At 40.7% G+C, this 27,259-nt stretch overlaps 3 protein-coding genes across 4 annotated transcripts in view; 2 read left to right on the forward strand and 1 right to left on the reverse strand.

Annotated features, from left to right (window-relative positions):
- Positions 1 to 10: 10 nt before the first annotated feature.
- Positions 11 to 12,706, reverse strand: cpap (centrosome assembly and centriole elongation protein). Its single transcript, XM_085248473.1, has 19 exons — positions 12,552 to 12,706; positions 11,658 to 12,082; positions 10,591 to 10,717; positions 10,260 to 10,472; positions 9,598 to 9,742; positions 9,400 to 9,505; positions 8,449 to 9,189; positions 7,303 to 8,131; positions 6,930 to 7,062; positions 6,547 to 6,712; positions 6,187 to 6,318; positions 5,930 to 6,052; positions 5,582 to 5,681; positions 4,832 to 4,974; positions 4,482 to 4,571; positions 4,036 to 4,176; positions 3,420 to 3,504; positions 2,636 to 2,756; positions 11 to 2,212 (listed from the first exon to the last, which is right to left on the reverse strand). The coding sequence occupies exons 2-19, from the start codon at positions 12,039 to 12,041 to the stop codon at positions 2,020 to 2,022; spliced, it is 3,972 nt and encodes a 1,323-aa protein (XP_085104599.1). The 5' UTR covers positions 12,042 to 12,082; positions 12,552 to 12,706; the 3' UTR covers positions 11 to 2,019.
- A 415-nt stretch (positions 12,707 to 13,121) lies between these two features.
- Positions 13,122 to 25,105, forward strand: ttf2 (transcription termination factor, RNA polymerase II). Its single transcript, XM_085249993.1, has 23 exons — positions 13,122 to 13,225; positions 13,435 to 13,540; positions 13,831 to 13,917; positions 14,095 to 14,164; positions 14,686 to 15,552; positions 15,984 to 16,104; positions 16,384 to 16,566; positions 16,674 to 16,831; positions 17,558 to 17,639; positions 17,822 to 17,947; positions 18,064 to 18,214; positions 18,779 to 18,884; positions 19,068 to 19,252; positions 19,793 to 19,946; positions 20,134 to 20,225; positions 20,477 to 20,562; positions 20,792 to 20,934; positions 21,056 to 21,235; positions 21,611 to 21,669; positions 21,790 to 21,943; positions 23,476 to 23,558; positions 23,901 to 23,975; positions 24,132 to 25,105. Exons 1-23 carry the CDS (start codon positions 13,198 to 13,200, stop codon positions 24,274 to 24,276), a joined length of 3,441 nt encoding a protein of 1,146 aa, XP_085106119.1. The 5' UTR covers positions 13,122 to 13,197; the 3' UTR covers positions 24,277 to 25,105.
- Positions 25,106 to 25,570: 465 nt separating this feature from the next.
- The window catches only part of mphosph8 (M-phase phosphoprotein 8), a 28,577-nt gene continuing 26,888 nt past the window's right edge, over positions 25,571 to 27,259 (forward strand). Inside the window, exon 1 of one of the 2 annotated variants that reach the window (XM_085248673.1) lies at positions 25,571 to 25,860. In XM_085248673.1, coding sequence (XP_085104799.1) covers positions 25,759 to 25,860 — 102 coding nt within the window. In that variant the 5' untranslated portion in view covers positions 25,571 to 25,758. The remainder of the gene's footprint in view (positions 25,861 to 27,259) is intronic. The other variant, XM_085248674.1, reaches the window with a different exon arrangement.

The following is a 27,259-nucleotide window of genomic DNA, read 5'->3' on the forward strand; positions in this document are numbered from 1 at the left end:
CTGCAGTGTGTTTTTACTAAGGTGCAATGAAAAGGACGATGTGATACGGCCTCTACAAACACTCAAAGATTTAAAAAAAATTTTTTTTTAAAAAGAAAATGTATTTTACAAAAAAATATGTACAGCCAGCTAGGGAAATAAATATGCATTTAACATTTTTACAAATAAAAATAGTTGCAAACACGAGAAAACTACAAATGTTCATCCACAGCAGACGAAAGCAGGTCGTGGTTTGGATATTAAGCAGGAATATCCTGGGACAAACAGACAGGCTGTCTTGCAAGACAAAACTAGGATAGTAGGAGAAAGTTTAACCCTCTGGGCTCTATCGTGGCCATTCTTGGCCTGTTGAAACCTGTTATAATAACATTTGATTCCTTGTTATTGACAGTACTAAATCATGCAATTTAGGTAAAATTGCTTTCATTCTAAACTCAACAAATGAATTGTAGTTTTTAATGTTTTTTACCAAATTACATAATTTACCAATTTTTGGCCAAACAAGCAATTTCATGTAATATTCCTAGTTTCCAATAGGGGTGTTTGATGGCTTACCGCACTCCCAATGGACCAAAATAATGACACAATTTTGACGTAGGTTTGATCTCAAGGATCTAACAGTTTGTGCTGCAATGTCATGCACAAACACAAACATGTATTTGCAAGATAGACTGGAATAAATGATGACACATCACATATTAAATAGGCTGCAGTGAATTTCTGTTGATGCAGGCTATTGAGCTTTGAAGCACATGCTGAAAGCACTTTTACTTCTGGAGATCCTTTTACCTGCTGTGCACCCTTACAACACTGGAAGTTCTCAGGAAGTAAAAAAGGGAAAGGAGTGCAGACTCCAACTGACAGAGGAGCTCAAAGGACAACGTCTTTACTATGGTCACCTTGGCAGAGGAACTCCTCAGATGAAAACTGGCACAGGGGAAACAACCTAGAGCTACCTCCCCGGCTCCTCCAGTTGCAACAGAGGAAGATTTTTATTGTTCGTCTGTGGCGTCACCAAACCTACCACAGCAATATCCCACATAGAATCGGAGGAATGTGTGTCTTTTGAGCACAATCCATAATAATCAATGTTAATGTAAATCAATTAGATTTCCCAGACTCTACTATTAATAATACAAGAAGTTCCAGTAGCACTGCAAATATATGAAATTGAGTTCTGAGGTTGTCTTCCAACAAGTGCATTGTACAAACAAACTGGTGTTTAACGGGTTAAAAATGTAAAAAGTAATGACTATCTAATATTTATGGAAAGAACTAATGTTAGTTCAAAACTTTATGCAGAAAAAATTGCAAAAAAAAAAAAAAAACCATAAAAATAATAAAAATTACAGACATAATCTGTTGGTGAACACTTTTGGCCATGAACAAGCTGACTGGGTGGTTACTTTGAACAAACCCAGAGGGTCAAGTCAAAACATTGTTGGACTTGCTGAATTATTAAAAAGTATCCCAGATTTTTGTGCAAAAGAAGGTCCTGTTAGGAATCATTGTGAATCTAAGACTGAGGTGTATTGTGTTGCATTCCTTTTGTCTCCTCTATAACGCCAAGTCTACTCAGTGTGTTAAACCGGCATTTATTTATTGGTCTGTTTTTCATTTTTACACCCATGGGTAGTGCTTGTTGAGCCTGTGCCACTGCCAGTTGTGCTTTAGTGGGTGGGCTTAAAACCACTGGCACAAAAGTGTGTCACATAACTCTATTTGCTACATATAGACAGAAGTATTTAAAAACAACAAGCTGATTTGTGAATCTCAGAAGCAAGGAGTGTCAACTCAAGAATATCAAAGCAGGTTGAACTGTTGATTATGTCACATCGTTAAAACAAAATGTCCAAAGCTCACCTGTATCTGTTATCACATGTGAAGAAAATAAATAAAGACAAAGCACCAAATTCTCCAGACATCCTTCTCTGATGTCCTGGATTTTTTTCACAGTTTGAACAATAGCTGCAATAATAAAAATGCTTCAAGTTTCAGTCACTGAGATTCACCACCTTTCTACACCTTGGTGTCCAGGATGACGTTTCCATCTTTGTCTTTGATCCTGAGCCGCCCGGTGGGGTAGCGGGTTTCTTGCCTCCCATCTGGGTAGACGGTCTTCACTGTGCCATCTGGATACTCTCGCCTCTTGTACTCTGCTGTGTGGATCTCCTTCTGGCCTGTGTTAAAAAGGATCTCTTTGGTGCCGTCCCTGAGAGAAACGGCATGTATAGATGCCCAGTTAGTCTTGAGTGGTGGTAATACTCAATTTCTTTAACCACTAGTCAGTTGTTTGATGTATTAACACATAATAGACTGAAAATTGTAGCACCACCTGTTATCATCACTCTTTTATGAAGTATTTGCTATTTCCTTCTCCAACATTCACAATATCTGACTTTCCCATATGATGGAAAAATTAGTCTTATTTTCTACTAGCTGTCTTTTTTTTTTTTTCCTTGTCATTTTAAATATACCACTCATGGGGCCCAGTGCAGAAGTGGAAAGGGGTACGGAAGTCCTACAAAAATTAAGTTATGAGTACATGTCTGGTAAGGGATATTGTGCAAAAAAAACATTTTGTTATAAAGGTAGTAAGGGAAATTGATTAAAGGTAAATATAAGGTCGACTTACGAGTTAACCTGGATGATGGTCCCGTCTGTCAGTACGCTCTCCTCCCTGCCATTAGGGAAAAGGTTCTTTACTGTCTGGTCTGGGAAGGTGATTTCCTTACGGCCGTCGGGAAAATGCTTTTCTGAAGCAGGAATAAAAATTAATGTAGAATATGAGTTGGTACACATGTCCAAAGTCCACAAGACAAGCATGAGAAAGGAAGTTCCTTTCCTACACTTACCTCGTGGACTTTTACTCCTAAGTACTGTTGTGTTAAAATTACTTTATTTTATCCTTCTTCTTACAGTAAAGTGAATATCTGACTTTTGTAGTACTAACAATTTTTTTTGATGGGACAGAAAACCCAATTTGCTTCCAACAGTGCATTTCAAGATTGCTACTTTGGAAAACTCATGATGCAGTAAACCAGGTGTGGGGAACTCCAGGCCTCGAGGGCCGGTGTCCTGCAGGTTTTAGATGTGTCCTTGATCCAACACAGGTGATTCAAATGGCTAAATTACCTCCTCAACATGTCTCGAAGTTCTCCAGAGGCCTGGTGATTAACTAATCATTTGATTCAGGTGTGGTGACCCAGGGTGAGATCTAAAACCTGCAGGACACCGACCCTTGAGGCCTGGAGTTCCCCACCCAACCAATTTCTGACGCAGATCTTGTTTATCACTCCTGTTATATCATTTTAGAATTACTCTGCACTCAGATGAGATGGGAATATTACCTCACTAATGCAAAAAGCCCAGCAGCTTTTGTCTCCTGGCAATTTCACTGCTTCATCATCTGCTCTCACCTGTTTGGTTGTTGGCGAAGTGCAGCACCTCCATGCCATCTGGGTAGGTGATGTGTGTTGTCTGGGTTTCAGCATAGTAGTAGACCTGAGCACAAGGGGCAGCACCATTAGTTATCAACAGGTAAGATAAAGAGAAGAACCATGCAAAGGTCTGTGTAGCTCTTTCTCTGGTTCTGTGATTCGGGAAGGCTAACGGATTCAAAAGGCCTCCCCGGTCTGTCTGCCTGCATCACTTTGTTTGTCCTGATCTCGTTTATTTCTCAATTTTGAATCTGTCAGATGTTTTCATATCTTCACGTTGATTCCCTCTGAACAGCTGTTCTACTCAATACGTCAGAATGAGTCTGCTAGACACCCCCTCCCTAAGGCTACGTTCACACTGAAAAATCAGATTTGATCAAAAAAATCGGATTTGAGCATTAAGACCTGCAGTGTGAACGTAGCCTGACACAGTGGTGTACGCCTGACAGAGCCACCCATCCCCTCCTTCCTCACATCCTGCCTTTAAGTAGGAGGAAACAGTCCAACATTTCTCCTCACACACAGCACATGTCCAGGAGACCAGCGTACATGTATTTACTGAAAATATGAGTATAAAGCAACGCAAGCATCTCACCACTCTTTGGTCGGCCGTGACTTGTTTAGTATCTCCGTTGAAGAAGATGACCTTGACCGTCAGTCCGTCTGCTGAAACCTCCTTCCTGGTCCCGTTGGGGTAAACTATGAGACGATCACCGCTGACCAAAACCTTCTCTAACTGGAAACATCAGGACAGCTCCATCAACAGCCTCTACTGAATATCAACAATAAAAGCTAATGCTAATGTAAGTTTGAGGTTATTCCACAATGACTCAATTACTCACACTTAGTAGTGCAACCTTCCTGTTTAAATAACTCACTGTTGAAAACAGGGCCAAACTCAGCTGTATGTAACTGCTGCTACCACGATTATAAAGCAGACGCACTTCTTTAGAAAGCAAAATCAATTCTTCAGCACATCTCTTGTCTGGTGGCTCACATTAGTATTTAATATCAGGATGAATGTACATCTTATTTTCTCACCTTGCCATCAGGATGTGTGATAACCTCCCTGGTTGATTCGGTCTCTTCAGCCTTACTTAGCTCAAGTTCATTTGTCGGAGAATCAGTGTTCTGCAATACGAAGATTTTAAACATGAGGTCTGTGACAGAGCAGCACATACAGACAAGCTTGTTTTTGTTTGTTTTTTAAACAAGACTTTTAATTGTTCTGTCCCTGATGCAGAATCAGACTAATAAACATCTGACCTTTCAAATGTATCTTAAATTTGTGCCATAAATGTTGCCTCTTCCTCTATCTGGATGTCAGTAGGTGTTTTGCATCATTTACAGGAAACACTGCAGTGTTTGTATGACACTGATGATGCTCTTACTGGAGAGCAGTTGTATAAGTGTTCTTGGTTTGGTGAGTTCTCCTGGCTCCCGGCAGGTGCTGACCTCTCCTCTGACTTCCTGCTGGCTACGGAGGTGGAAGAGGAGCCTGGCCCTGCTGGCTTCCTCAGGCTGCTCTTTATTCCTGCAGAGAATAAAAATATGGACAATAAAGACTCGACCATTCGTGCTTTTCAAGGTGTTTATGAGAATCATTAATGATGATCATTGACAAAAACTCTAAAAATTCCTAAACTTTTACTCTGAGCCAATCCCAGGCTTTTTTGGATGATTAAAATCTATTAATATGGGAAAATTAGCTATTTACAAACCCAGCAGACACAAACATCAATGATTTGGAGTCTGTTTGTGTCCACCTGGCAAATTTAGGTCTAATCACGCTATTAATCCTGTTCTAGTCTCAACTTGAAACAGACATAAAATCTCTCAATATACACATGTCAAATACTCCAATACGTCCACCAGCTACTACGTGCACTGGGTCTGTAGGCCTGCTCTAGCTCAAACTGACATTATAAAAGCTAATAGAGTTAACCACACTACTTATGCTGAGCTGAAAGATGGAAAAAAAAGGTGAGGTTTGTTTGTTTTTTGGCTCAGAGTTGCTAAAGATGACTTATCGCCAGACAACCTCAGCTTCCAAAGTTTTTCTTGAAATGGCTTTGGACACTTATTTGTACAGTTATTTTGAAAGATTAAAAAAACCCTTCCATGGAAACTCTTGACTGTACCTGCAGCACCCTGACTGCCGTCTCTGGAGTTCCCTCTAGTGGCTGGAGCAGAGCTGACATGTGGAGGGCTGCTGTCACTCCCTCTGGAGTCGAGAGGACTCTGGAAACAAAGTGTGATTTTGCAGTTACTCAGCAATGTCGAAATTGGAGAAGAATAATTAGAGTTCCTGCACAGCTAAAGCTCTGAAGACTGCCAAAGCACTGATGATAGTAAAAAAAACAAAATGAAGTGTTGTGGGGCTATAACTTCTCCCATGTTTTCCTCTGCATGTTGATATAAGGTATTTAGTTCAGAACACGGGGTCATCATTTTTAGATAACAATAACAGACTTTATAAATGAGCTTACAGCAAATTTAACTCCTTTGGTCACAGGTGGCGTATTGTTCTCAAACATTCTGGGACTTTCCTTCTCAGCAGCCGCAGGGTTTTTCTTCCAGGCACTCAGACGGAGCTTCTCTAGCACGTGGATCTTCAATTCAAAGACAAACAGGAAGACGCAGGGTTCAGTTTTCAGCCTTCACCCACTCTTTACAATCCAGATAAAGGGTGCATTTTAAAGCTACGCGTGTGTAACCAGAGAAAACGTTAGGGGGGGTCAGGCACCTCATCACGCAGTGAACTGTTCTCTTGTCTGAGGGAGTCGATCTGTTGGCGCAGGCGGCTTTGTGTGGAGGACCAGCGACTCTCCCTTCTCTTCATCTCCTCCTGCAGGGAGCTCAGCTGCTGCTTCAACTCCTGATGTGAGAAGCAAAGGGAGAATAAAGGCAGACACATAAATATCTTCTTCTCAAAACCTTTTTTTAAGCATTAATACCATCACCAAACAATAAGATTTGATATCCTTTATTTAATTATGTTTGAATTTAATTGCTCCACAGTCATGTTTTGATTACTCCTGTATTGCTTTTTTACACATTGAGCACATATTCATGTGGTTATTTTGCGCGTCATGTCCACGCTCACCTGGATCTCTTCTCGTTCCTTCTTATCAGGAATAGCTCTGGCCGCTGACACGTGCTTCTCAAACAATTTGCGCTCCTTCTGCAGCTTCCTCGTCTCCTCTTTCTTGTACTCCTCAAACTTGGCCATCTCCTCTGCTCTCATCTGCTCAAACTCCAAACGCTCTGACCTACAGCACAAACAGCAAAGTACAAACGTGCATTACATGAGGAAGGAGAGGAATAACACATTTTATGAAATTATTTCTCCCAAAAGAAAACAGAGCTGGATTTAACACTGAAGAGGTTACTTCCAAATACCAGATGCAGTGTCTTTATATTTTTATTAAGTTTTTACACTTGCATTCACTCCTTACTGAATTGCTTATGCAAAGAAGACCATATCACCTGAGAGTTTCCTGTTTTTTCTCGTTCTCCTGTCTGAGTTTGGTGAGCGCAACGTTCTCCTTCCTAAATCTCTCAATCTCAATCTCCAGCTCAGCCAGTCTCTCCCTGAGCTGTCTCGACTGGACCTGCTGGCCTGAGGGCAACAACATGCATACACAACTGATAAATAATAAAACCACACACTGAGGAATGTGTGGTTTTTAACTGGCTTTACTATCAATTTTTCATTTAATAAACACATGAACTCATGTAGCTGCAGGGTTATAACACAAAATCAGAGTTGCTGATATTTTGTACTGTAATAAGTTTATTAACATTCAATCAACATTAATTCTACTAATGCAATAATAAACAAAGAAAGTATTTGTCTAACCTGTGTCCTCCTCTGGCTTTTTGGACTCAACAGAAGCAGCTGGAGGAAGACGGAGTGGTGCACTCTGGGCTTTTGGCTTCAGGGAGGGGAATAACTTTGTCATGAGCTGGGAGGCCGGAGGATGATCAGGCTCCAGACTGACTGAACCGATACCTGTGGCCTTCCCCAGCTCCACACCTTTGCTCACAGCCACTTTCCTCAACAAAGTTTTCTGTGGGGGAGAAATTTCTCTGGCTGTCGGCTTGGAAATCGGGCTGAGCTCTTTGCTTTCATCGGCTGTGCCGATGGCAGTGTCCTCCAGGTCGTTCCATGTGTCGTCGTCATCAAACACGACTCTCCCCTGCTCGCCGTCTTTGCCCTCTATCAGAGTGGAGTCCTCGCTATTGCTGTGGACACTCTTACTCTCCACATCATTCTCTTCAGCCACATCTGAAGATGAGTCCCTGAAACTATCCTCATCTTCATACGACCGCTTGTCATATGGTGGGTTAATAGGTGCAGGGAAGCAGAGAGAACTTTTGACCACTTTGTCATCTCCACATTCAGAGCGGCTGCAGGGTGTCGTGTCAGCGATGTCATGTTTGTCCTCTCTCTCAATGCCCTGTGTCTCCTTAATGCTCTCTTTGTTCTCTAGTATATCATTTCTTGTCTTTACAAATGCTTCTGAGTTCAAAGAGTTGCTTTCACATGCTAAGCCACCTGTGTTCCCAACACTATTGCACCTCTGAAATGCACCTTTAGGAGGTGATTTAATGGGAGTTGAAGAGAGGCGTCGCTGGTGGAGCCCCTTTACAGTCTGCAGCTGTCGTTGTTGATCCATCTGAAGAACCTGCAAGCAATGAGCAGAGTATTCGTTTTTTGGGGAGAGAGGGGTTATTGTCTACATAACACACGGCTAACAGTAAAGTCCTGGAGAAAGGCAACCCAATCTGGTAATTTCTTTAGAAATTCAATAGTAGATTTTAACCACTTAAAGGCAGCAGAAATACCGAATCCCAACAACCAGAAACAACACAAACAAGGAAACAGAGACGCTATCAAAACAAAAAACTGTGTGACAAAAAATTGTAACACTAGGCATCGAAACTTTTGAGCATTTGAAGTGCTGAATTAAAGCGTGATGAGTTTGAGAGTGAAATAGAGCACCTTCATGACAAAGGAGGAGTTAGATGAGAAGGACAGCTCTTCAGCCGCTTGCTCCAGCAGCTCAAACTCTCCCAGCTCCATGCTCTCCAGCTGTCGGTCACACTCCCATCGCTGGAGCTTCTTCTGAAAAGACAACTCAAAGGAATCCTGTATAACTGGGTCTCCTCCTTTAGAAACCCCTCCTGCTTCTGCTGATTCCACTTTTGAACCACAGCTTTTTTCATTTTCAGCCGTCCCTGCCTGTCCTAACTTCCCGCCCTGTTTGGTTGTAGGACATGGCTGAATGTTGAGACACGGGACTTTTACGGCCTGAACCGGCAGAACTTTCCCCAACTGATGTTTGGCTGGTCTGCCACCTGGATCAGTTTGGACAGACTCTGGTCCTGTTGTGTTCTGTCTCTGATGACTACCTAAAACCTTTGTCCGTGCTACTTTAGTCACTGCTCGCGTATCGTGAGGAGGTGAACTGAGTCCCTTCAACCGGTTCTCCTTGTTGAGTGTAGCAGTTTTACGCTGGACAGGAAGCCGTGGGGCACTGTTTGCGGCTCCTTTCTGAATATATGCGGGCTCCGAGTTGCTGCGAGAGATTACTCTGGCTTGAGGCGGTGGTGGTCTGGAGTCCTTTACATCCGTTTTTTGGAACATAGCTTTCCGATTATTTGTAAATCTCGAAAGGCCCTCTCCTCGCTTCAAAAAGGCTCTCTTAGGAAGGGCTTGCGCAGCGTTGGCTCCATCTTGACTCTGTTCAAGGAATAGGACAAGATTTGAATTCAATGTAAATTGGAATCTTTTAGTTTTTCCAGTTAAATAGAGTATTTTATTGCAAAATACAGACAGGCTCCATTTGTGCAGACATTACATTCCTATATCAGGTTGTCACCTGCAGAATGCAAAACTCAAATGAATGGTTCATTATTGATACTTTTCAGCACTCGTGACACATCCTCTGACCTGTTGTTGCTGGGCAGACTTTAGCCTCTGCTCCTCCAGCTTCAGCTGCTCCTCCAGCAGCTCTTCAAATGTCTGCTTTTGACCACCAATACCTGGCCTTATAGGTCTGAGGAGGCAAACAAAACCCTACTCAAACACTGATCTGTCGAGACAGTCTGATGTTAATACTACATAAATACAAGACTATGTAATATTTACCTGTCATGAAAGATTTTGTCTTCTGTTCTGCTGTCATCTTCAGTCCTTGCCACAGCATTATGTTGCATCAACATGTCGTCTTCCTCAGAAAAACAGCTCGCATTGACACTGTGCTCCTCCTCATCCTCTCTGGAGTCCAGTGAACCTAAAAAAACAAAGCGGTTAACCATGAAAACATGTGGACCATGTGATGAAAGACAGGGCAGTTCTATAGAAAACAAATACCAAGAAACTGTGCAAGTGTCTTACTCTAAACCAGGGATGTCAAACTTGTTTTACATCATAGGAGACATACAGCCCGCTTTGATCTTAAGTAAACTGAAAGAGTGAAACTATATGACAGATATTTAAAATTAGAGAAAATATTTTGGAAATTTATAGCCCAGACTATCCTGTAGTAATAAAATATCATGTCTAATTTATTCTTTACTGTGGACCACCTGCAAAAAAAAAAAAAGAAAACGCATTTCTATGGTAGATAGTGTCATTTAATTGTTTATCTATTAGTTACCAACTTTTGTGGTGGTGGTAACTTTCTATGTACTCCTTCACATTTCACACATGTGAAGCTGTGCAGTGGGCCGGTTTGGAGTCTTTGGTCAGTCGATTCTGGACCCTGGGCCTTACATTTGAAACTTACATTTAAAATAAATATATCTTACCCTCTTCCTCATGGTCACCCTCCTCAGATGCTTGACCTTTGGGTAGCTGCTCGTGTCTGACAACTAGTGAAAGTTGCTGTTCTGGTTGACGGCCGATCGTAGAGCCCTGTGGGACTCTACGGTGATTTGTATCAGGACTGTATGAGCGCTGTGTGTAACATGACCTGTGGAGCGTGTCCTCAACCCACTCTGGTCCAGACATTTCTGAACTCTCTGTAAGATGGGTTATCATCACTTCAGTTTATAAAGCAGGATAAATACATGCACACCACATTCACCCTGAACGCAAAATGATCACTTTGCAGTTGTTCATGTAATTTCACTCTCTGACCTCCTGTGCAGTGCTCGGATCCATTCAGAGTTCCCAGTAACTTCTGCTGCTCTTCCTGGAGATGAAGCAGCTCCTCCAGCTGATGAGCTTTTAGCTGCTCCTGCATGTGCTGCTGCCATTTCTTTAACTGCACATATATATTACATTCAATTCTAATTAGATATGGTGTAGCTAATATATATGGTATATATGGTAAATGGCCTGTATTTGTATAGCGCTTTACTTGGTCCCTATGGACCCCAAAGCGCTTTACACTACATTCAGTCATCCACCCGTTCACACACTGGTGATGGCAGCTACATTGTAGCCACAGCCGCCCTGGGGCGCACTGACAGAGGCGAGGCTGCCGAACACTGGCACCACCGGGCCCTCTGACCACCACCAGTAGGCAACGGGTGAAGTGTCTTGCCCAAGGACACAACGACCGAGACTGTTGGAGCCGGGGCTCGAACCGCCAACCTTCCGATTACCAGACGAACTGCCAACTCGATCGCCACAATATATGGTATCTGTGTTTTTCAGATGGTTTAAGCTACACTTAACATAGATGTTTCTGAGTAGTTTCAGCTCAGTGTCAATTCACATGCGCTGCACATACTGCCAGTTGACATATAGTCTAAGTGTTTAATTGCATCTGTGTCCCAGCCAACATAATTGCCTTAGGGAAAATTCTATTAATAGCAGAGAAACGTAAAGGAGTGTGTGTGATGGAGGTGCATTAAGTATACAGGAAGCAGTGATGTAATCAACAATGAAGTCCACGCAGGGCCCAAAATTTGCATATATTAGGAGATTAAAGTGGGATTAAAGTGTCCAAATGTTTTTACATTATTAATAAATGAATTACAGGTTCATTTTTTTCTGCTTTGTCTCACCCCTGTATCAGTAAACCAGTAAAACTAAAGATCCTCCCAGTATCTGTGTCATTTATGTTAGGTATTGAAAGTCCATCTCCTCAGATGCACAGCAGCAGGGCGAGTCACATATGCCAAATTTTATACTTTTAACAACTTGATTGTCTCAAGTTACAGGACAAAACAGCTTCTGAAAAGCACCGATGTCCATACCTGTTCAAGCTTCATCATAAGGGGCAGATCCTGTGATTTGCTTGCCATCTCGTCCAAAGTGTCCAGCTGTCCATCTGCAATTCTCGTTGGAACAGAGTTTAGACCGTTCACCGGCCTGTCAGACTCAGTCATCTCTCCTCCTGCTGCCCGTCTAAATGCATCCACACCCAGGCAGCTGCTGTCTGTAGAAGCGGGCAACGGGGCAAAATCGGAAGCGAAGGAATCGTCTGGCAACATGGGCGAAGATCCCACGGCAGAGGTGTGGCCCAAGGGTCCAGCCAAATCCGGAGAGGGACTGAGGATCACTCCGGCTCTGGTGCTACTTGGCATCCACCGGGCCAAGAAGTCTGCCTGGGAGTACTGAAGGCCAGCTGGAGATGACATGATGGCCGCGATGTGGCAGGCAGGATAGTCTAATCCGGGATCTAAGCGAAAGATTATGGTGACAGGTTAAGAGTTAATCACGCCACAAATAAACACCATCCAACATCCTATAGCTGACGCCCAGGTCCAATAAAACCATATATAGAGACGTTATATATAAAAAAAAGACATTGCCTTTTTAATACGAGATTGGTTTCCGTTCTGGTTGCTACATAGAAGCCGTATAGTCAGTTCCAGATATTTGGTTACGAACAATCATCTTAACACTGTCTATTAAAAAACATAGGAGAGAATGGTGGCATTTATGACATGTGGCTCACGTGGAATGTGGAAGTGCTCTTTTCATTTTTGTCAAATGTCGCTTTATTTAAAAGGCTTGGCTTCCTCGTCCACACTCTCCCGTTATTAGCAGGATGCATTTTATTTATTTCATAAAACCTTTTCCCGGATGTTACACCGTAGTGACGACACTACAACATTACCAAGCATCACAAAACACATCGACATTACCTGTTACTCAGGAGAAAAGCAGGTTTACTGTGATGAAATCGGGCCTTATACAAAGGCAACAAACAAAAAATTCGAAGCCTGCCGCCATATCAAAACAAAGCCCGCGAGACCAAAAAAACCCAACGATGAAGTTGTTGTTGCATTGTGGGTAACGTAGTCTTACATCACGCTAGTACTAACTGTTTTTTAATGTCTTTTCATTTCATAGAAATGATAAATAATGCTTTTTATATACAAAACATACGTTTTTTTTAAACTGAAAAGCAGCTTCTGCATACATGTAAAAAAAATCTTTTTACGGAACAGGTTTACGGAAGTTCTCGGAACTAGCTTATATCATATCCGGTTAAAAGTTAAATATATTGCACAATAAGAGTCATCAAGCAAATTCAATTTGGTGTTTGTTGAGTTTGCTTTCTTTAATATTGTTATATATTCAATAGTTATTGGTATTTGATGTTAATACATTATTATATATTATTTCTTTGTCCATCATAATACAATTTTGCTAAATAACTCGGACCTTGACTTTTATACTGACGTTTGAAGAGCGGATGTGTTATCCGAGAGCTGCGATTGGTCTATACAAAATACAGCTCTTCCCTTCACGTTCTAGTAACTGAAACTGAACTAATGTGTTGATAAAATGGAAAAGGTTGTATGTAGTATCCACGGTAAGTGGTAATCGGTCAGTGGTGATTAATTATGTGTTATAAAATGCTAAACTGGATATTGTGTTTGGTTTAAAGAGGTTATATTTGTGTTTTTATCCTGAGATAAAGGTTTGCTGCTTACATAGTTTAATAATTAGTTTAACCATCGGTTTAAATATTCTGCACTTCGAGTTTTTACGTGTTTCTAAAAAGAGACCTTTTTGTCACAGGTGGTGTGTGTATGTTAAAAACCGGATTAAAAGATGGACCAAATAAAGGCAAGAGCTTCTACGTCTGCGTTGACAAGCAAGGATGTGATTTTAGTCAACAAACCAGGTATTCCCACGATGACAATAGGCCACTCTACTGTATTTTCAGACCTGAAGCAGTCATTGTCACTGTGTTTGAACCAAATAATAATCTCTTGACTATTCCTTGACTATATCCTTACATTGCTTTTGTTCCATTCATCTCAGTAGCCAACTTTACTATACTCATCGGCTCTCTCCAAACATCTGAGGTTAAAAGTGTTGGTTATTCAGTGACATATTGTTAAAGTTATTGATAAACAAATGTGTGTGTTGCACAAATATTTGTTTTATTGACATGAATTATCATGTCTCTAGCATTTCACCATCACACTGCCTCCATCATGAAGATTCAATGGTGGAACTCCAGGCTCTCAACTACAGTCAGCAACAGCAGGGCTATAGGTAGGTGTGTGTGTGTGTGTGTGGTGTGTGTGTGTGTGTGTGTGTGTGTGTGTGTGTGTGTGTGTGTGTGTGTGTGAGAAAGAAATCTGAAATCGCATGCTTATACACAGCTTATATGACTAGAAACCAGGTCGGTTAGACTGTGTATTTAACTGCAAATTCCTTCTCGTTTTCCAGGTTGTTCTACCGATGTGCTGTAGGTAAAAAAGCAGGCCAGAGGTGGTGTGGAAATGTACCCTGGACTGCAGTAAGTGCTGTCACAGACTTCCCAACACACACTTGTTTTTTTATATACATTCAATATCTGTATCACCAACGGTTTCTGGCCATCGCATTGAGATATTAATTAAAGATAGTTATTAGTTATTAAAAATGCGGTTAATTAAAGTTTTAAGTTATTATTCTCACTACTCCACTAATAATTAAACTTGTACAAATTAGTCAGTTCATTGGTCAGTCACTCAAAACAAAAGTAATCCTTACCTCTTTTATATTTGTTTTTCTTTTGTTGTTTTTTCTTTAATGCTGTAACTGTAAATTTTTTACGGTTTTCCTGGCGTACACATTGATTAATACATTTATTATGTAAACAATCATAAGTTGCAGCCTTAAATAGGATGTAGCTAAATGGTATGAACAAGTATTTTTCCTATTCTGAACTATTTACTCTTTTTAAACACCACATTAGGGATTAGTTGTTATTAGACACCTTTCTGTAAATCTCTATGATACATTTTTTTTAAAGTGTGTTGTTTTCCATGATTGCAGCCAGAAACAGAAAAGAGAAGCCCTCTGTCTGACACACAGCTACAGCCCTCATGTCTTCCACCTGTACGAAACCCCTTTAAGGCACCAAGCCAGACAGACAAGGACTCTGGGTGGAGAAAGTTGCACAACAATAGACATGAAGAGAGAGAAGCAAGTCACAAGGCTGAAGGAAGAGCAAATTACCAGAAAGAAAATGAAAGGCAACAAGGTGCAGGAGTGGAAGAAAAGGCAGATGATAAGCACAGGTCGTCGGATACTTACCGGGGTAAACAACTTCCACCGGGGATGAAGTTAAAAAAGAGAGTTTCAGATGAGGAGAACAACAGTCCCAAAGAAAACAGTGTTGAAAAAAGAACCGAGAAGATTCAAGACACGCCCGAGCAGAACCGCATCAAGCAAGGAGAAGCAGAAAAGGGCATTTCTTCCTCCAACGTCAAGACTGTTCATTCTGAGTCATCAAACAAACATCAACTCAAAACAATCAATCAAACTGCACCAGTTTCTCACAGGAACTTGACTCAGCAACCATCTGATGCTGAAACCTCTCAGGTGAAAGAAACCAAACAAATACTAGAAAACAGCAGCTGCACCCATGCATCCAGAGACTCTGACAGCAGCAGGAGCCCCATACCTGACAATCCAACTCAGCCAGAGTCCAGTCAGCCCAACAGTCCCGAAAACGATGATGATGATGATGTGGTATTGGTGTCGGTGAAGCCTGCTCCGCAAAAGACTCCTCCTGTTTCTACTGTCCAAAAGACACTGACCAACTTCCCAGGATTCCAGCCAGCTTCTAACATCAAAAAGCCGGTGGAAAACCCCAAAGGGCTGCAGAACCTGCTCACCGTTCAGCTCCAGCAGAAAAAGGTGTCTGCATTAAGAAATCTGTTAATTAACCGCCCTGATATACTCATATCAGTCACTCCTAGCCGGCGTTTCCCAAAACACCGAAGAATATTTGTAGTACTTGTAATTATATCATAGTAAATAATCTGCAAGCTCTCAGAATGTGCTTTTCTCTTTAAATGTTAAAGTTGCCACTGTTAGCTACACTAGCTGACAGAGTAGGCTGAGGTAGCTGTTAAGTACAGTTTAGTTCACAAGTCCAGCAATGTGATTTATGATTAGGCTGATATCTAATTGGCTGGTATTAGCTAACTGCTAATCCTTCAGTTTCAGCATATATAACAGCCCATAAATTACACACTCCAATACTGTATACATCACAACAACAAATACTACAGAGCAGCTGGTTAGTTTAATACTCAGGCTTATGAGAGCTCTTTGTCTTCACTCAGGCCACTCTATCTTCAGTAAACTTGGAGGCGCTACCAGATAAAGGAGAGAGGCTGAGGACACAGGTTAAAGAGCTGGAGGAAGCCCTGGAGTCACTGAGCCTCACTGCTGCTTCTCAGCCTGGTAGGAGTCACACTGCACATGAGAAATAATAGAATAGTGTTTTCAGATGGTTTATTCAAGTGCTTTTTAGTTATTCCACTATGTACCTCAGCTATACTCCCAGTTAAGCCCTTATGCTTACACGGGCAAAACCTTGAGGGACTTTTTTGTCTTAGTAAGCGCTGTGTAATTTGATGTTCTTTAATTTTCTTTCTGTCAAACAAACGTGCAGGTGAAAGTGTAATAATAAAACCAACAAGGTTTTTTAGATTTGGCTGGATGTCTGTGTCTCCCTTTCAGAGTCTGAGGAAGCGTGTAGCAGCACTGATTCTGGTTTCAGCACCACTCAGATGAATCCATTCAGCCGGCAGGGCGGGACCATCCTGCTCCCTGCTCCTCCAGCCCCGGGCCTGCACCATCATCAGGCCTCTGGTGGCTCTCTGGAGCTCCAGCTGAGCCAGGGATACTCTCAGATGTATGGAGGTATGCCATATGGGAAAGAGAAACACTTCTATAAAATGTGTAATTTTTTTTTTTTTTTAACTTGAAATAAATATAGATTGCTAATCATTCATCCTTAATGTTTCCAGCATACCCACAGGCACAGACATTTTATGGGGGTAGAATGACCAACGACCGTCTTCTGGCGGTGAAAAATGCCACCTGTGAGGCCATCGACCATCTCCACAAGTCCCTGGAGTCCTGTCCTGATGCCGAGGCTGAGGCCCCTGATCCCAAGGGTATCAAGGTGTTACACACTGCTTCACTCACTACTGTGGCAAAAAAAAAATCTGACAACAACGACTACATTTTCACAAAAACTTCAAAAATAAAGGAAACTCATAGCAGCACTCAGATATTCTGACTGATTACACAAGGCTTAGTGCTCGGCTCTGTCAGTAAATAGTTACATTTAGAATTTTTAAGCTGTTGTGATATAGAAGATAGTGGATGACAGACAACTCTTAGCAGGAGAGGTTGAAATCTTACACGAATAGTTTCACCGAAAAGCATCATCCAAAATTTCAAGATATGAAAGCCCACTTTTAAATTCATCTATCGGCAATTTTTACATGACACTCAGCGCAGGCGAGCGCCATCTTTACTCTGATTTGACTGCTCAGACTGAGGCTGCACTGCATAAAAAATACCTGGTGTCTGACTGAGTACCATTTATTTACTCTCATTTTGAGGATGGTTTTCTGCTTCTAGTATTGCAGCCACATTTTAAGGTCAGCCTTAGAAATATAGCTTCCGATTGTAGCTCATAGTTTTACATTATTATGCTCTAAGAAATTGCATCTGAATGTAATCTTTATGTGTCCATATATTTTAATTAATTTTCATTTTTGCGTCACAACATTTTCTTTTATTGACAAAACTGTCACAATTTAGAATGGTACAGCCTCTATTTCCTCTTTTGATTGGACGATGATGTTAGGCTAAGATTGCTGCATTGTGATTGGTTGCTCAGGTGCCTCTCCTGCCCCATCAGAGGAGAGCTTTGGCCTGGTTGCTCTGGAGAGAAACGCAGAGTCCTTGTGGAGGAATACTGGGTGAGTGTTTTTGGAAATAAGCCCGTGGGGTCTGTTTGTTACATTTAATTTGCTATTCTATGTACAGAAATGGTCTCCTCAGGCCAGTCAGTTTGCTCACATGACAAAGAGAGGAACACCTCGCTTCTTACCATTTCTTCATCTTTTTTCTACTACATCTCATTTGTATTCTTTTCAATCAGCGGATGACATGGGTCTGGGGAAGACCTTGACCATGATTTCTCTCATACTGGCCATGAAGATGAAAGCAAAAAAGGACAAGGAGGAGATGGAAGAGAAGAAGAAGGATAGCTGGTTATCCAAAACTGGTAACAAGAACCTTTTGTCATTGACTCAGTGGATCAAATAAAATCTAGTTAAATAAAATTATACAGTTCTTCCTGTTTGTTTTTTTTTAGCTATTTCCTTGTTTTTTTGTGTCCAGACTGCATCCCTGTGTTGTCTAAGGGCACTCTTATCATCTGCCCTGCCTCCCTGGTGCACCACTGGAAGAAGGAGATTGACAGACATGTCAAGACGGGCAAGTTGACGGTGTACCTGTACCACGGCCCGAACCGTGAGAGAAGTGCCAGAGTGTAAGAAAGCTGCAAACTTTGTCACACACACATTGCTGTTTATTTCTCCGCTCTGCCTTTATCTCAGTTTGTAATGGTGCAGTCGCATCTTATTCTTTGAGGAGCCACACAAAGTTCCTGCAGTGACAGTTGACCTTTTTTACCTTTGTGCCAAACAATTACATATTAAAATGTTGGTATTAGAGGTCATAGTAAAGCACTGTAGGAACAAGAATGTCCTGCAAATGTTTCATAAAGAGAAAGCTTGGAAAAGCCAAAACTCAGTACAGTCGTAAACATGAGTAAAGCAGACAAAAAGGAGCTCCGCTGTCATAACTGTCGTTATTTTTGCAAAGCACACCTCTCGGGAAAACATGCTTTCACAGACAAAATGAAATGATGCACACGGGGGAATTGATTTGTGTACTGTAAATTTTTGATCTTGTGTTTGTGCAAAGTAGTGGAGAGCAGCTCTGTCATTGTTTCTTTGACATGTCAAAGATCTTCATTACAGCTGTTCTTTTCCCATTTGAAGGACATTTGAGTCACAAAAACTAAATACAGTGTTGTGCATGTGTCCACCAGACTGGCAGATTACGATGTGGTGGTGACTACCTACAGCCTAGTGTCCAAGGAGATCCCGGTCCAAAAAGAAGAGGCCGATAAACCCAACACGGATAAGGACGATGTGGTAAATACTACATATACGACCGGAACCAAAGCCTTCAGTGTTAACACTGAAGATGCTGGCAGCAGCACTAAAAAGGAAAATACTGTTTTCGTGATTTCTTACTAAGATAAGAGCAGTGTTGGAAACATCACTTTCAGCAAAATGAAATAACTTACAAACACACTTCCCATTATTTTTCTTCAGCGTCCAGGCTCAGCTCCTCTCCTGCGAGTGTCCTGGGCCCGCATAATTCTGGATGAAGCCCACAGCATCAAAAACCCAAAAGTGCAGACCTCCATGGCTGTCTGTCAGCTGAGGGCCGGAGCCCGTTGGGCTGTCACTGGTACACCCATTCAGAACAACCTGCTGGACATGTACTCGCTGCTCAAGTAAGACAACAGCACAGTGAATACAAGTTTCTAACCCATCCTGTGTTTTGTTAGCCTGCTGCACATGTGTGGTCCGTTTTTAATATTTGGGACAGTTTTTAAGTATTTTCATAATATGGTGCAGACTGACGAGATAATACGCCTGTTTTTAATAAGTTACATATAAATCATGAAGTCTGGAATATTTGATCACACAGTTGAGCTTCTTAAATAACTAAAACAACGTCTGACAAATCCTCTTCTAACCTTGGCTTGTGTATTTCAGCTGTGTGACATGGATGTTTTATACTTGAAGATAAAAACATGCAAAGGATACACCAGTGCATCCTCGATTACAGCTCCTCTGGAAAGGCTCCTTTCTCCTCTGTCCTCCAGATACAGTTTTCAGTCTGGAGGACTGAGCTTAATATTTGTTTCACAAGCAGAAGGATGTAGGACAGAGGAGACGAGGAAGCACAAATGAAATGAACACATTAGGAATAATAAATGTATTTCATGAATGAGATCCTGTTCTTTCACTGCGTTCCTCTGTCTTTTCAGGTTTCTGCGTTGTTCTCCGTTCGACGAGTACAAACTGTGGAAAGCTCAGGTGGACAACGGCTCCAAGAGAGGCAGAGAGCGACTCAACATCCTGACCAGGACTCTGCTGCTCCGACGAACCAAAGACCAACGGGACAGCACAGGCCAACCACTGGTAGAGAGACACACACACAGACTCCATGAACATCTGTCTTTATGGTAGCACATCAGGAAATACACTCACTATTAGGAGTTTGCCACCATTAAATTAAAAAACATAAACAAGCAAAGTATCTTTTAGCTTCTGGGAGTGTATGTTTAATTACAAAATATAACCAGAAACTAAAGCAGTTTTGTTTCAGGTGTCTCTTCCTGATCGGACTTCCGAGGTGCATCGACTCAAACTTTCTGAGGATGAGCAGGCTGTGTATGATGTGTTATTTGCCCAGTCCAGGTAAAAGTCTATCTTTTCAGAAAGACATGAACCTTTGTGAAATGCAAAGGCAGAGTTACAGTTAGGGGTTTAATTAACATTTTTAAAGCCCAAGACGTTCTGTTTGTATTGTTCATTTCACTATTTTATTTCCTGCATTTTCATCTTTGTTTTTTATTTGGACATCTTGATGTTTTTACCTTTTTGAGGGTTGTGAAACTAGGAATTAAGTCAATTATAAAAAGTCAATTATATATTTTTCTCTCCTCCAGATCTACTCTGCAGAGCTACCTAAAGCAACATGAAGGAAATGATGTGAAGAAAGGAAGCACTTCCAGTTCTAATCCCTTTGAGAAAGGTGAGGCCTCACCAATAAATAAACTTAATCTGAGCAAAGGTTGTTTTGCAGTCACGATTGCATATTATTATACGAGGTGCATAATTACATTTGCGTGTAGAAAACAACAGAAATTAAACTGGAAGCTGGGACGGCACTTTTGCCTTAAGTCAAACTCTTTTAGCAATCAGTGTTTGCTAGTAGCAGTAATGGTGATTTAAAATAGTGTTCACTCTCTCTGTCTCTCCAGTGGCCCAGGAGTTTGGTTTGTCCCAGGCTGATCCTGCTCTGTCGAGCTCCCAGCAGGCTAAGCAGGTGTCCAGCACCGTCCACATCCTGTCCTTGCTGCTGCGCCTCCGACAATGTTGCTGTCACCTCTCACTTCTTAAGAAGGTACACACTTTCACGTGCTGTCATAAGGCTTTCCAGCAATGTCTATAATTTAAAAAGACACACATAATGATACAAACTGAATACTGCACACACCTATTTCACACCTGTCTCCTGTGCTTAGACTCTGGACTCATCGGAGCTGCAGGGTGATGGGATCGTCTTATCTCTGGAGGAGCAGCTCAATGCTCTGTCGCTCTCCTCCAGCCCCTCGCCATCTGGCCCTGATCCCAAAGACTCTGTGGCCCTCAATGGCACACGCTTCCCCTCGCGGCTGTTTGAGGGCACCAGCAGGAGCACCAAGGTGGGCAATAGATCAGCACACTAACATCACAGTTACTGGCAGAATGTGAAAATGTGTGCTGCTGTCTGATATAGAAGGTGAAATAAGATCAGGGTATGATTGTTTTTGTTGATCAAAAGTCACAATAAAGTCACCAATGAAGTCACTGGGTGTGGATTGTTTGCCCTCAGTTGGAGCCTTTGGATCTTTCCCACACAGATTCAGCTCTAAATCGTGATTTGACATGATTGTTTTCATGCTAAATGTTTTAAAATTCATAGCTGACCATTTGTCTTTGTTAGAGGCAGGGAAAATGCACAATGTATGTGATAAGAGCGCATGGTGGTCCAGTTCAAAGTCTGTTAGTTAGTATTAAAAGATCAATTTTCCTTCTAGATCTCTGCTATCATCTCTGAACTGAAGGCGATCAGAGAGAAGAGTAATGATCACAAAAGGTAAAACATTACACATCACAATAATTCAGAGTTCATGTCTTTTTTTTCACAATTAATAACAATTTTCATGTTACCTTCTCATATGTGGTCTTCATGGCGTGTCTCGCCCTTATTGTCCAGTGTGATCGTGTCCCAGTGGACCAGCATGCTCCAAATTGTAGCAGTTCATCTGCAGCTGATGGGGTTAACGTACAGCGTCATCGACGGGACCGTCAACCCTAAACGCCGCATGGACCTGGTGGAAGAATTCAACACTAACCCAAAGGGACCACAGGTAAATGTCTCTATTTTTGTCAAATGGAGCATGTCTGAATGAAGCCGACTGGGGGGGTTGAAGGTTTTTTTTGCATTTATCACATTCCTGGTGAACCCCACTCTCTCCCTTCCCTGTTCCGGTCCACTTCTCAGCTAATCACCTTTCGAACGACTTACATCATCATACACGTCGAGCAATGTGAAGTTTAGATTTTGGAGAACTGCACAGGAGCATGTTTAGACCTCCTCCCTGTAGATAATTACCTTCACAAAGAGACACAGCCGCAGGAGCATAAATTAAGCATAATGAGGCGGCACAATGGTTTCCATACTTCTAACCAACAGGTGGCAGTAATTCACCAAGTAAAGGAGTTGACATGAATGAAAACGATGTAGAACTTAAGATGTTCATAATCTTAATGAGGATTAATCCATTCTGCACATTTAACAGAGTTTCACTAATAAACGTATTCAACTTTTATAAAAAATAAAAACAACTTTTATACAACGAGCTGCAAGGAAAATCCACATGGCATTTTTTACATCAAGAGCAGAGGACCTATATTTAAAATGATAAAATTATCACACCAGTAAGATATCAATGGGAGCTTTAAATATTGGAATGAAATTGGTACCACTTTCTACCGCTCAATCTAAATAAGATTTTGAAATACAAAAGACTCAAATTTACAACAATAAGACAACAACAACAATAAGAAACTTGTTTTATTTATTCTGACGTCCGGCCAGCGAAAATACATTAAAATAATCTAAGCTGGAGGAAGACTCTGGGATCTTCCATTACAGACGACGATTAGCAGAATATCTACCTGTTAAGATATTTTATAACCCCTAAATTAAACTGTGTACAGATAGGAGAAACAAGAACAGATGGACTTTTCTTTCTGTACGATTTATTTATGTAGCACTGCGAGCAACTTATCCGTAAAAGACAAATGCTTATTAAGAAGATTGCTTGCACAGCCAATGGGATAGCAATAACCCGTAAATGATTAAAACATGAACCCCTAATTAAGAATGACTGGATGGCACAGTGAGCAATATCAAAGACATGAAGAGATTTTCTTTTCTTTAAGCTAAAAAACTTATCAGTTTACAAAAAACTGTGAAAACACTGATGCACTATGTAAAACAGCAATAGTGGCTTCTTCTTTTTTTTACTCTTTTTTTTTTTTGTACTTGCACTGATAATCTGTGCATAAATGTAAGGCCAACTGTTCCTGTTTTTGTAATGTTTGCTCCATTTGTGAAGAATGCAGTTAAATAAAAAGTAAACAACAATAAATTATATGTTATAAACAGAAATTGCTGCAACACTGAAATGTAAATAATAATAGTAGTAATAATAATAATGATGATGATGATGATGATGATGGGACTTCTAGATTAGCTGTGATCATTATACCAAGTGTGCTATGCAGCTGAGAACTAAGCTTGAAGTGATAATGATGAAAATGAGTGTAATCAAACTGTTTTGTTGCACAGCTCTAAATGTATAGTGCTGCCTAATTGTTCTGGTTTTTGCTTCAGGTGATGCTGGTTTCTCTTTGTGCCGGGGGGGTTGGACTGAATCTGATCGGTGGGAATCACCTGTTCCTCATTGACATGCACTGGTGAGAGCCACATTGTCATTCAAAGAGCTGGAAAAGTATCACTTCTGTTGTTTGCCGTTCGCCGTTTAATGTAGCAAGCTGCATTTGAAATATATCTGTTGTGCAAATAATTTTTTCAATATTTTATCCTCTCTAATTTAATTTGTATCCTCTAAAGTATCTTGTGCCTTCACATTTCGCATTATAAGGAATGGCAAAGGACAATTTAAAGGCAGTTATAAACAAACATGTGCAGACGTCACACAATGCATTCTGCAGTTTTGCAGAGATTATGTTATTCCAAACTTAAGAAACATTTCTGTAAGGTAGAAGAAAGTTGTTTCAATTTTAACCCTTCAACAGGAACCCAGCTTTGGAGGATCAGGCCTGTGACCGCATCTATAGAGTGGGACAATATAAAGACGTCACCATCCACAGGTGACGCATCAGCTTCTAACTGAATCTCCACAAAATTTCTAGTTTGCATCTTTATTTTTAAGTTTTACTAAGCATGTAATGGTAACAATGATGTGTAAACTGCGTTTCTTTGTGCTAATAGTTTGTGTGTGTGTGTCTATGTGGCATTGTCAATAGGTTTGTGTGTGAAAACACAGTGGAGGAGAAAATTTCCACACTGCAGACAAAGAAGAAGGAGCTGGCACAGAATGTGCTGTCGGGAACCGGAAACACCCTCTCCAAACTCTCTCTGGCAGATCTCAAGATCATTTTTGGAGTCTGAATAAAGAGCTGTACCAGCTGACCAACAGCTATTCAGACATGCATTGTGTGAATGTATTAGGTTGTAACTTTAGAAAATGTTGAAATAACAATAATAATAACAACAACAACAACAACAACAATGGGGTAATGCATTACTTTAAAAGTACCATGTTATTTGTTACACCAAGGCTAAGAATTTTCCTCCAAACACTGAGCCATAACTGAGATGTTTAGATTAGTTACACTAAACAAAATATGTGGGCTTTTTCTAAAACTCTTTTTTGGGTTTGTTTTTGTTTGGGGGGTGGGGTTGTTAGTTTTTATTTGTATTCTTTCTTTTCTTTTTTCTTTTCTTTTTTTTTTGGACTGTTTAAACAGATGGTCAAATGCCACAGCTGACACACAGCTGGACAGTATTTGAAACATATGTGTGTACACATACATTTAAACAGTTTCTTACTATATTTTGTAAAATTACATAATATTTTCCTCCATGTATTTTTGGTCTTCTGTTTCTTCCACCTGATTTATTTCTTTATACTTATATAAAGAAATACATTATATCATTATTATTATTATTGTTATTAATAATAATACTATTATCATCATAATTTTTTACTAGTATTGCTGTATTTGTGTTGTTTGTGATGTAATGTTACAATAAATTTAGGTGATTAAAGTTATTAGAAGTGACTTCTGTTTTAGGCAGTAAACTGAAACGATTATTTAATTTTCTAAAGCTGCTTAAAGTTTACTCAGTTGAAAAACATGTTGCTAATATTGTGGCTTTTAAGGCATTTCAATATTGCACTTGTGATTATTAAAATATTAAACATTGAAGACTAAAAGCATGAGTGGATGACGTGTTTTTTTGTTTTGTTCTGTGCAGGAAGATGTGTGCTATATTTAAATATGTATAATTAGTTAGCAGACGGTCTGTTTTCACCAGGCAACGTGTTTTCAACGCTCGCAAATCACTGACTTTTGATGCCTTTAGTACATTTCGAACTTTTGGGCGTCATCGCCCGAAATAACAGAACAATAAAGAGAAAATTTAAAAATATATATGTTGTTAAAATTATTGTTATTCTTTAAACTTGTAGCAGGGCATAAAAGTCAGAAGTTATGGAAAGCAATGAAATAGTTGTTTGTTGGTTTTAAATCACTTTAGCGTATTATAGCGTAATATATTGTTTCGATTAAAATTAATTATCGCCAAATCGCCTTTTTTTAGTACATCAGCAAAAATAAAATGTTTTATTTTTTGTAAATACTATTTTGGAGTGATACGTTCGACGATTAAGAGCAGCATTTGAACGCCTCTCGTGACTGCGGGCGGTAACTGCCCTGCGTTCAGCGCAGCCCTCTCAGAGCTGCAGAGCTAGTGCAGTCTGTAGTACCACTAGGTACGGCAGCGTCCTACCTCTGTCAACACGGCGGCCTTTTCGAGTGCAAAACCCAAAACAGGCAGATTTTAGGAAACCAACACTACCACACAGCCATGGCGGCTGAAACCGACAAGGTAGAGCCCGCGGACAGCGAACAAGATGAGGAAGAAGACGTGTACGAAGTGGAAAAGATCATTGACATGCGGGTGGAAGAGGTAAAAATAGCTAAGTGCTACGTAGCCGCCTGGCTAGCTTTGCAAACATGGCTGGCATTTCTTTCAGTCCACTTTCACGAGGCATAGCCCACCAACAACGGTGGAAAGACCCTTTGTGTTAGCAGAATCGCGTTTCTGCGGTGCATTTACATGCACAAAATTGCTTGTGTGTTACTTTGTTACATGGGTTTTCTGGTTTTAGTCGTGGGTCGCTGTTCCTCCATACATAGCATCTTTTCCAAGCACAACTTGTCCCATGATGTCCGCTCGGCTCTCCCCTGCTGAGGCCAAGGACGGACCCGTTGCAGGCTTTCACATATTTTCATCGTATTTTGCTAGCTGCAGGGCTACATCGGCTAAATCCCCGAATAATGCAGGACTCGCAGCGTGTGAGAAGATTGGTGGGATTTGCTGTTTGTTAACACTGAATTTACTTATACCAGGTAATAATGGGTGAGCCCTGTGACCGCTGCATTTCTAACTGTATAAAGTAGCGGACAAACATGCTTTAGACCCGTGCACAAACACAGATGACCCCAGCAGCTAACATTAGCTACATTTGCTATCTTTCTTGCTTTTTACCTTTTCTTTTTAAGATTGCCGTGAAGCACATGTAATGTCCGTGGTATTAACTTTGGGGGGGGGTTCCTTTGAGTATCAGGTCTCGTTACAAAGGTTAAATTGCACTCTTTTTAAAGACAGCTATAAATGAATTTGGTTGAATAGCACCAAAAGAAGGGAGAAATCAATATTCATAGTAGAGCAGCGAGACAGTACAGGCTTGATTACTGACCAGTAGAGCTGGGCGATATGAGATTTTTTCATATCACGATATGTTTTTTTTATTTCAGGCGATAACGATATCTATCACGATATAAGCCAAATAACTATATTTGTAAGATTTAAATGTGCCGTTGCTCACAAGTAAAATGTGAAATAATCAGCAGCTTGTTTTTATTTAAATATTTATTTCCCATAATAAGTTCAACAGGGCAGATGTACTTAAGGAACATGAGACTTTTTCAGATAAATAAAGGCAAATATTGCAAACTACACAAAAGGCAGCCGCTAAAGCGTTTAAGTTTCAAAATAGAACAAACGAAACAGACTAAATTGTCAATTCCACTTAGAAACAAAATATTAATTCTAAAAAGAAATCTTAGTTTGTTTTACAGAAGAACAGACAAAACTGACTAACTTTTGTCAATATCAAATAAACTGAGAACTAAAAGGAAATTCTCAATCTCTCCTTGTTGTATAGCTTAGCTTTTCAAACAGTTTTAACAGTTACTTTAGTCTGACAAAAGCCGAATGACGAATTAGCGCTTCCAGTCAGAGACTGAGGCTACGTCCACACGTACACGGGTATTTTTGAAAACGGAGATTTTCCGTTTTCGTT

This window comes from Mchenga conophoros, linkage group LG16, assembly GCF_057382185.1.
Source record: "Mchenga conophoros isolate Kocher_MC1m ecotype Shallow Benthic linkage group LG16, M_conophoros_male_GT1.1, whole genome shotgun sequence".
NCBI classification, from domain to species: domain Eukaryota; kingdom Metazoa; phylum Chordata; class Actinopteri; order Cichliformes; family Cichlidae; genus Mchenga; species Mchenga conophoros.